The following is a 10,939-nucleotide window of genomic DNA, read 5'->3' as shown; positions in this document are numbered from 1 at the left end:
CTGGAAACCCCACATCCTGTAGCCTAGACTTACTATATTCCATAGGTCTGTGCTTCCACCCAAGAAGAGGCCCTAGGCGGCCATATGGTTATTTAGTGCCCCTGCACCATAGTTTTCTCTGGAGCTGCTCTCTGAGGTAACCGTCCCTCAGGCCCCTCTAATTCATGGTTTTCCATCCCTATGCTCTGGTCCCCCTAATATTTTGGTGCTGCGTGTCCAAGTACTCATGCTGCAACCTACTTTATTGTGCTGCTGTGTCTAGTCCTGTGCCTTGTCCTTCGGGCTCCCCTCCCCCCTGTCATGGTGCCCTGCCCGGTCCCCCCGTCCGTAGGGGCTCCCCTCCTGCTGTCATGGTGCTGTCCGCCCCCGTAACCTGCTGCCCTTGAGGCTCCAGCCGAGCCAGAAGCTTCTCGACCTGGCCAGCAGCCCAAGCCCAGGCCTTGTGTTGAAAGCGGTTGCCAGGGCAGCCGCCCCACCACGACACCCGCCCACTCCGTTCCCCCACCCTATTGGGAGGCAGCCAAGGCCAGTGGCAGCCAATGGGACGTGAGCGGCGCCTCACGTGAGCTTGGTGGGCGGCGGGCGCGGCGGGCGGCGGGGAGCCGACGGGCTCGCCGCCTGCGCTGGGGCTGCAGCTGCAGTGCCCCGGCGAGTCGGGAGGGAGGCGGAGGAGTGGAGTCGCAGCCATGTTTGGGGCCGGCGGGCTGAGGGACCTCTTCGAGGAAGACCCCTTCTTCCGGTGAGTGGCCGGCGGGGCGAGGCACCTGGCGGGGGTGTGGGGAGGGCGGCGGCGGCAGCGGCAGCGACCCCTGCGCGTGGACAGTTTCCACCCGCCCGAGGCTTGGGGGGGCTGCACCGGCCGGCCTGATGTGTGCGGCTCTCTCTGCCTTGCCTGCCTCATCCTCCACCCAGAGCGGCCTGGAGCCGGCTCCTCAGCTTCGTCTCCTCGGTCTCCTGCCCGGGGCCGTCAGAGCCGAGCGCTGGCGGCGGCCCAGCGGCGTTTGCGCTTCAGCCCTTGCCGGGCAGGTAGGTGAGGTGGCTGAGCGTGATGCGCGCTGGAGAGACATGGAGGGGAGGGGCCCGAATCGGAACCGGGATCTTCGGCCCCCTTAAATACTAGCCAGAAAAACTGTAGAAAGCAGAAAGATGGTGAAGGCGCCTGGCTGTGAGTGTCCTGCTCCGCGCCTTTCAGCTGGGGAGGAAACCTAACAGAGAGCCACTTGGGGAAGACTTTGGGTCAGGGACTTAGGCTGCAGCTCTGCCCACAGCGCCTGCATTGCTCGCAGCGGGGGGAGTGGGCTGGCTTTTTTTATCCTCGTGTTCTCGAGATCTGCCGGTGGCGGGTGGTCAGGCCAGTACATGTGAACCATATGAAGCATTGGCGTTCACAGTTGCATAACTGTCGTCCAGATGGCAGAGCGTGAGCTGTAGCTCACCAAAGCTTATGCTCAAATAAATTGGTTAGTCTCTAAGGTGCCACAAGTACTCCTTTTCTTTTTGCGAATACAGACTAACACGGCTGCTAGTCTGAAACCTGTCTTTGTGGCTGTGTTTAATGCCTTTACCTTTCTCTGTGTTAGATATAGATAGATTTCTTGGTTTACAGTATGTTCCAGTAAACACTGGGTTAATACATCTCGTATTTTAATCTCAAGGAGATGACAGGTAAGGAAAGCATGAATTGATTTCCAGAACCATCATACTGGTGCTCTTCTCGTCTCCCTGTTTCTCCCACTTTCCCCACTCAAGGCTACCCTACAAAGAATTCAGTGTTGCGTGATGGATATTATCACATCCTAGTTGGTGAACGGTCATATCAGAGGTAACTGCCAGTCATCATACTCTCACATTGTTGCACAATTCATTTGTATATTGCAGTCCTATTGGCTAAAATGCCCATATCTTATATTTTAAAAAAAGATTTAATCCATATTTTTATGATTTCTTAACTGCAGAAAATGTGGGTTGCCTGATGCTTCAGTTGATCCAATGCAGAGGTGGGCAAACTTTTTGGCCTGAGGGCCACATCGGGGTTCTAAAATTATATAGAGGGCTGGGTAGGAAAAGCTGTGCATCCCCAAACAGCCTGGCCACAGCCCCCTATCCTCCCACTTCCCGTCCCCTAACTGCCCCCCTCAGAATTCCCGACCCATCCAACCCCCCTACTCTTTGTCCCCTGACCGCCCCCTCCCCCCAGGACCCCCCTGACCCTAACTGCCCCCCCCCCTCCCCCCAGGACCTCACTCCCTATCCAACCCACCCTGTTACGCGTCCCCTGACTGCCCCCCCGAACCTCCACCCCATCCAACTGCTCCCTGTCTCCTGACTGCCCCCCCCCCCGAACTCCCAGCCCCTTATCCAACCCCACCATTCCTCACCCCCTTACCATGCCGCTCAGAGCAGCATGTTTGGCAGCCATGCTGCCACGTTGCCTGGCAGGAGCTTACAGCCACGCGCCGGCATGGTGAGCTGAGGCTGCAGGGAAGGGGGGACAGCAGGGGAGGGGCCGGGGGCTAGCCTCCCTGGCTGGGAGCTCAAGAGCTGGGCCGGTTGTGGCCTGTGGGCCATAGTTTGCCCACCTCTGATCCAATGGGACTGTAAAGACAACATGCTACAAAAAGTGGTTTATGATTATACAACTTAAATACTATGCAGAGCACAGGTATTATGAAAAATCTACTAGGTTTTTTTCTTATGTACTGTACCTAAAGAAACTTTTTAGTTAAGGATCACAGTCTGAGAAGATTGTGCATCAATAAGAACATAAGAATGGCCATACTGGGTCAGACCAGTGGTCCATCTAGTCCAGTAACCTGTCTTCTGACAGTGGCTGGTGCCAGATGCTTCAGAGGTAGTGAACAGAACTGGGCAGTTTCATCAGGTGAACCCTCCCCTGTTCTAGCAGTGAGAGGTTAGGGACACTCAAAGCATTGGGTTGTATCCCTGATCATCTTGGATAATACCCATTGATGGACCTATCCTCCATGAACTTATCTGATTCTTTTTTGAACCCATTTGTACTTTTAGCTTCCACAGCATCCTCTGGTAACGAGTTCCACAAGTTGACTGTGCATTGTGTGAAGAAGTTGTTTATTTTAAACCTGCTCCCTATTAATTTGATTGGGTGAGCCTTGATTTGTGTATTAAGTGGAGGGGTAAATAACACTTCCTTATACGCTTTCTCCCCACCATTCATGATTTTTATAGATCTCTAGCATAGCTCCCTTTAGTTGTCTCTTTTCCAAGATGAATAGTCCCAGTCTTTTTAATTTTTTCTCATATGGGAACTGTTCCATACCCCCAATCATTTTTGTTGCCCTTTTCTGTATTTTTTCCAATTCTATTATATCTTTCTTGAAATGGGGTGACCCAGAACTGCACACAGTATTCCAGGTATATAAAATACCGTGTATTTTATATAGTGGCATTATGATATTTTCTGTCTTACTCCCTTTCCTAATGGTTCCAAACTATCTGTTAACTTTTTTGGCTGCTTCTGAACATTGAGCAGAGGATTTCAGAGAACTATCCACAATGACTTTTAAATTTTGTCTGTATAGTTGGGAGTATGTCTTCCAATGTGCATTACTTTGCATTTATCAAGATTGAATTTCATCTGCCTTTTTCTTGCCCAGTCACCCAGTTTTGTGAGATCCCTTTGTAATTCTTCGCAGTCTACTTTGGACTCAACTAAAGCAAAAACACTTGCCAAAACAATCCAAATCACATCACTCCATGTAATTTCTCCCATTCCCTTCTTCACCCACTCCTTTTAGGTCTCTAATCTAGATTATAAATTCTAAACTCTATAGAATAGATATGTATTCTTACAAGTCTAAAGCACACACCCATCAATGGTGCTGTAGAATAATATCTGAAAGAAGAACTTGGCCCTACATCATCACCAATTAGGAACAGAATATTCATTATTACATTTATTGACACTTGTAAGGATTCAATTATCAATAAATATCTTTAGTAAAGCTGGTCAGGATGTTTTTTTTTTTGGTCTGAAACTGACTGTTCACGAGAAAGGGTTGACCTTGATCTAATTCTCAGTTTGTCTAAATTTTTTCTTCAAGAATTCTTCAGTGTCCATGTCCCATTTTGATATTTCTGAGATAAAAATGTCTGGGTTTTTTGTTCCAAACAAATTTTTATTTTGCAATTTAAACTAGTAAAATAGAAAGGATCAAAAATCAAAACATTTTGAAAATGTTAAAACATTTCAATTGTCCCAACTAAATTATTTATTTAAATCCCCCTCCCCCCCCCCCCCCCCCCCCCATTGTCAGTTCACAAATGTTTTTGAGATTGGTTTTTTTATCTGGGTTCAGGGCAGGAAATTTTTTCAAAATCTCTAAAAATGGCCCAGGATGGGACCACCATTTTCCACCCAGCTCTAATAATGTCTTTATAACATGATTCCATACTGGGAATTGCTGAGTGAAAGAAAAGGAAATACATAGAAACATAGAATATCAGGGTTGGAAGGGACCTCAGGAGGTCATTTAGTCCAACACCCTGCTCAAAGCAGGACCAATCCCTAATTTTTGCCCCCAATCCCTAAATGGCCCCCTCAGGGATTGAACTCACAACCCTGGGTTTAGCAGGCCAATGCTCAAACCACTGAGCTATCCCTCACCACATGAACTTTATGAATCAGAACAACCACTAGCCTCTATATACTCCCCCCACAACTCCCCCTTAAAAAGGCCTCCCATACAGAAAAAAATCCAAATATTGCTGCTACTTTTGAGGCTTCCAGTAGCAAGTTCATGCTGCCCCAGTACTTGTTAAGGTTACTCTTTGCCCTTGTGTGTGTGTTTTTTTTTTTCTGTAAGATTTTTTTTTCCAGTTACACATGACACCACAGGCTATATTTTGAACATCCATCATATCAGCTGTCTCAGTTCTCTCTTCAATGCTTGCCTACTACATGGAAGTACCTTTACTTCAAAAGTAAGCAGTCAAGGCAGGAACCTTTAACATCTCTGGATTTCCCCATCATTAGGGCCCTACAAAATTCATGTCCATTTTGGTCAATTTCATGGTCAAAGGATTTTAAAAATCGTAAATTTCAAGGTTTCAGATATTTAAATCTGAACTGTCAGTGTGTTGTAATCATGGGGGTCCCAACCCAAAAGAGTCATGCATGGTGGGGTCGCAAGGCTATTTTAGGGGGGAGGGTACCACAATATTGTCACCCTTACTTCTGTACCGCTGCTGACTGTGGCATTGCCTTCACAGCTGGGCACCTTGCCAGCAGTTGTCACTCTCTGGCCACCCAGCTCTGAAAGCAGCAGCGCAGAGGTAAGGGTGACATGGTATGGTATTGTCACCCTTCTGCGCTGCTGCTGGCAGCGGTGCAGAAGTAAGGTTAGCAATACTATACCATGCCGCCCTCACTTCTCTGCTGCTGCTGTTGGTGGTGCTGGCTTCAGAGCTGGGCTCCCAGCCAGCAGCTGATCTCGGCTGCCCAGCTCTGAAGGCAGCGCCACCACCACCAGCAGCACACAAGTATGAGTGGTAATAGAATACAACAGCCAGATTTCATGGGGGAGATCAGATTTCATGGTCTATGACATGTTTTTCATGCCCGTGAATTTGGTAGGGTCTTACCCATCATGCTAGAAAGGGTGTTTATTTTAGACATTGGGCAAGCCATGCTTCTGCTAAAAAATGAAGATGCCTATGCGAGTTGGAACTTATACTATAGGTTAAATATGCAAGTATACTATAACCAAAGAGCCACTGGTGCTCACTTATCGTGTACATAAAACAGGAGTTGGTTGGCTGAAGGGCTGACATACCAGGTTGAAACTAGTCAAAACAAGCATTATTTCTAAGAGGTAATCTCTAAACTCAGAGAACACAGTTTAGCATTCTATTTATGTTTCTCCTGAGTTGCAGAGACAGGGTTGCACAATTTTAACATGAGGAGACAGCCAGTGTTACATTTGGCAAATGTATCTGCAGCAGGAGTTCAGAGAAACTAGAGTGGAGTAGAGCAAAGAAGAAACAGCAACCACCATCCATTCTTCCAAAAAGACAAGAAGCTATAACCAGTGTAGCTATTTCTCTTTGGTACGTATCACTGTGAAATTGCCTCATGGGTGATCTGTGCAAGATGGGATGACATAACAGTGCTAACAATACCTTGAGGGAAGTGTTTATTGCACAGAAGAGGTTCTTACGGGAAGGACTATTCAAGGACTAACATGGTTTACAACAATTTTGGCTGAGTACATAGTTCATTAGATAAAACTGGCCGTGAACAAAACCAAAACAAACATTAAACCCTGTACTGCACTAATAAATGCTGTTCAACATATTAATAAATGATCTGGAAAAAGGGGTGAGCAGTAAGATGGCAAAGTTTGCAGACCATACTAAATTACTCAAGTTAGTTAATTCTGAAGTAGACCGGGAAGAGTTACAAAGGGATCTCACAAAACTGGGTGATTAGGCAAAAAAATGGCAGACGAAATTCAGTCTTGATAAATGCAAAGTAACGCACATTGGAAAACATAATCCCAACTATACAGACAAATTAATGGGATTTAAATTAGCTATTGCCACATAAGACGGATCTTGGAGTCATTTTGGATAGTTCTCTGAGAACATCTGCTCACAGTGCTGCAGCAGTGTAAAAAAAAAACACTAAGTTAGCAACCATTAGGAAAGGGATAGATAATAAGACAGAAAATATCACAGTGCCACTATATAAATCCATGGCTTGCCACGCCTTGAATACTATGTGCAGTTCTGGTTGCTCCATCTGAAAAAAATAAATACAGAATTGGAAAAAGTACAGAGAAGGGCAACAAAAATGATTAGGGGCATGGAACAGCTTCCATATGAGGAGAGATTAAAAAGACTGGGACTATTCATCTTAAAAAAGAGATGACTAAATGGGGAATGCTAGCATAGAATATGCTACCATAAAATCATGAATGGTGTGGAGAAAGTGAATATAAGTGTTATTTACCCTTTCACATAACACATGAAACCAGGGTCAACCAATGAAATTAATAGGCAGCAGGTTTAAAACAAACATAAGGAAGTGCTTCACAAAATGCACAGTCAGCCTGTGGAACTCGATGCCAGGGGATATTGTGAAGGCCAAAAGTGTAACCGGTTTCAAAAAAGAATTAGATTAGCCATTGATGGACCTGTCCTCCATGAACTTTTACCCAAGATGGTCAGGGATGCAACCCAATGCTCTGGGTGTCCTAAACTCTGGCTGCTAGAATCTGGGACTGGAAGACAGGAGATGGATCACTTGATAAATTGCCCTGTTCTGTTCACTCTCTCTGAAGCATTTGCCATTGTCCACTGACAGGATACTGGGCTAGATGGACCACTGATCTAGCCCACTATGGCCGTTCCTATGTTGCATATGCACACCTGAGAGCATGCTCTGGGCCTTATCTCAAGAAGAATATTCTTACCTGTGGAGTTAACTTTCTGTAGTCCTCAGGCTTTCATACATTTATACTTGATTGGTACCATTGACCTCTAGAAATGGTCATACGATATTGTGGCAACTAGATGTACACGGTTTTACAGGAACGACAAAATTTCCCCTAACAAGGATTCCCACATGAAAGCCACAATTGCTGGTAATTGTCCCATTTAGAAACTTTTCATTTATATATAAAAGGAATGGAAAGATGAAAAATATAAAGTCTTGTTTATCGTAGGTCATGTGTTTAAAGGATAGTGGAAACACCACTGTACTTTTAACTGTCGGCATTCCTCCTTTTTTCTTAGTGTGGCTCCAGTGCTGCTCTAGTGGATGGGGGATTGTTTGCAAGGGAAAAAAAACTTTAGATTGTGTGTGTGAGAGAGAGAGAGAGAGAGAGAGATACTGACTGCTGGAACAGTTCTTGCAGAGCTGTTTTACATACAGCTACGGGGATCAGCTTACTTCTTCAGCCAATGACTAGATTCACTGCCAAATTAGTATAATAAAGGCTTCCACTGCCTAACAAGGAGAGATCTTTGACTGATGAATTGTAAATAGTGTCTCGGTTAAGAGTAATATAAATGTCTCTATCTCTAGAGAACTGGCCCTAGGAAGCACTAGTTGATCTTGGTCAAAATGCTTCCAGGATCTAGCTGAATTTCCTTCTGAATAGCTCAGGCAAGTGCAGAAGCTAGATCTCTTCTGTTGTTTTTAACTTGTCAATGTGTTATATCACTCCAGCTGTTATCTTCAGTGTGACTTTCTGCTGCTTCTGACTTCTCATTCCAAATCAGAACTAATGTAATTTTATTTTAAAATAGTGAATTAATTAAATAATTTAATTCCAAGTATGATCTTCCAGGGTGGATTTGATTTAAATCACTAGTCAGGAAGACTCGATTTAATCATGAATTTCTACATTAAAGTGCATTCTTGTTGGTTGTTATAACCTTAATACATATTCTTCACAACTCAGAGATAGATGTAGGTTTCATTTTTAGAAGGTACACACTTATATGTTTTTAAAGTGATTTATTTTGGAAACTTTTCAGATTAATTTTACAGCTATATCAGAAAATGAATGATTGTTTGGTTATTTCATTTACTAACGGTAATTGAAGCAGATATTTATGAAGTCACTGGAAGGTGAACTATCTCCAGTTCAACAGGTTAATCATTTATATTTGGAGGATTTTCTTGCCATGCTGTATTAGGAGGAGAACGTCACCAGACAGATATTTAAATTGTTTTATATAACTAAAACAACAACGTTATGTATTCTGGATTTTTTTTCTTCAACAACAAACATGTAATATTTTAACAAAACAACCATATGAATTTTTGAATTTAGTTAAACATCCAAGTTTTTTTTAAATCAGGTGTGTTTTTGTTAAAATTGTTTTTAACTAAAGTAGTTAAATGAAATATTTTTAAAAAAATTAAATGGACTATGTCAGCCAGGTCAACATGAGAAACTTAAAATATTGGCTTCTGCAGCTATCTCAGTTGTCTTCACTTTCATTTTCCTGTTTGTTCATAATCTGGAAAAGAGAAACAAGCTTTCCTGCTTTTTCAGGTCCCAAACGATTTCTCAATTTGGAATGAATTAGTCCAAAGAAAGAAAATATTCTTTCTATGCCAGCAGAAGAAGCTACTGCTGTTAAAAGTGAGATTATCACTTCAACAGTCTCTGAATCCAAGTGCTTAAGTGACTTCCACCAGTTCACTGGTGTGACTTTCTTTAAAACATCATCTGCAAACATATATTTCTTGAATGGTTCACCCTTAGCTCTGAAGTTTATTATAGTTGGCATTATGAAGGGATGATTGCTGGATGTCCATGTCATAGCCACCTCCTCTTCAGCAGTTAAGGTTTGACCCTAGTACCGAGTATTGAGGATATTTGCAAGAAAATGAGCTGGAGATAGTGCTTGTCCCATTTGTTTTTCTAATGTTTGTAGTTTAACTCTGTCATTGCATATTTCTCTTTTTAAGATCTCATTCAGTTCCCTCCAAATTTCAACAGCGTCAGCAATAAAACAGCAATTTCCCTGCATTTAGTTCAAGGCTACAGAAATAGGCTTCAGGGTACTCAGCATGTGTTCAACATTTCTCTTAAACCCAATGTTGAGAACTTTGGCTGTGACAGTGCCATCTATTTTGTTCACAAACTGTCATCAGATTAGGCCACTTCTTGATATTGTGTTCAAAACAGTCCACTACTGAGTTCCATCTCAAGTCTTGTGGGAGAGTTAGCTTGGTTCTTCCCACTTTTTTTTTTGAGCAGCTGCTGCAAAGCAGTTGTTACGGAAGTATTTTGCAATTTCAACAACATTAGCCTTTATTTCTGGAACACTGAAGTCTTTGGCTAGGAGGTACATCAAATGAGCACTGCAACCGTATGTTATTAGCTTGGGACTCTCTTCTAAATAATTTCTTCTCCTCCTTGATACATTTGCAGCATTGTCTGTGACCAAGCTGCATACTAGACATTTGAATTTTTTTTCCACAGTTTGTTATAGCTTTTACTGCTACTTCTTGTAAGTATTCTGCTGTGTGTGCATTTCCTAATGTTTCTATAATGTTTCTGCAATTGTTTCTGTAAGAAAGACATTCCCTTCTTCTGTTGTCACACAAGCACATGCAACAGGATCATTGTGGACATTGCTCCACCCATCAAGACTCAGGTTAACAATTTCCCCCTCTAGACTTTTTGCACACTGCTCAATTTCTCTTTCATACCCTTTATCCAGCAATTTGCCTGCAACATCTGCTCTGTTGTGTGGACTGTATCCTGGTCGTAATGACTGAACCATGTTCATGAAGTGTGGGTTCTCAATCATATGGAAAGGAGAGTTTGTGCATAAACAAACCAGGCAATTTTTTCATCAATTACCTCTTTTTGTAATTTGCTGGTTCTTATCACAAGCTTATCTATGGTTGTTTCCGGATGATGGAGATTTTTTTTCTTTTTGCTGCAGGTGATATACTGTGGCTATGTGACATACATGATGAGACTGAAACACTATCATTGGCAGATAACTCTAAAACTATAGGTTTCAAAGTGGTAGCCTTGTTAGTCTGTATCGACAAAAATAATGAGGAGTCCTTGTGTCACCTTAGAGACTAACAAATATATTTGGGTATAAGCTTTCATGGGCTAGAACCCACTTCAGCAGATGCATGTAGTGGAAAATACAGTAGCAGGTATAAATACATGAAAGGATGGAGGTTGTCTTACCAAGTGTGAGGTCAGTCTAACGAGATAAATCAATTAACAGCAGGATACTACCGGAGGAAAAATAACTTTTGAAGTGGTAATGAGAGTGGCCCATTACAGACAGTTGACAAAAAGGTGTGAGTAACAGTAGGGAGAAATTAGTATTGGGGAAATTAGGTTTAGGTTTTGTTATGACCCAACCACTCCCAAAAACTCGTTGTTTTTTCTAAAACTGTAGAAAATGATGG

General features: G+C 43.3%; 1 protein-coding gene across 2 annotated transcripts in view; it reads left to right on the top strand.

Annotated features, from left to right (window-relative positions):
• Nucleotides 1-498: 498 nt before the first annotated feature.
• MLF1 (myeloid leukemia factor 1) overlaps nucleotides 499-10,939 on the top strand; it is a 33,273-nt gene continuing 22,832 nt past the window's right edge. Inside the window, exon 1 of one of the 2 annotated variants that reach the window (XM_037908834.2) lies at nucleotides 499-739. In XM_037908834.2, the coding sequence (XP_037764762.1) occupies nucleotides 687-739 (53 nt within the window). In that variant the 5' untranslated portion in view covers nucleotides 499-686. Of the gene's footprint in view, nucleotides 740-1,670; nucleotides 1,823-10,939 lie in introns of those variants that run through there. The other variant, XM_043521646.1, reaches the window with a different exon arrangement.

This window comes from Chelonia mydas, chromosome 9 (assembly GCF_015237465.2).
Source record: "Chelonia mydas isolate rCheMyd1 chromosome 9, rCheMyd1.pri.v2, whole genome shotgun sequence".
NCBI lineage: Eukaryota > Metazoa > Chordata > Testudines > Cheloniidae > Chelonia > Chelonia mydas.
The sequence above is the reverse complement of the archived record's forward strand: the minus strand, read 5'-3'. Positions and strand labels throughout refer to the sequence as shown.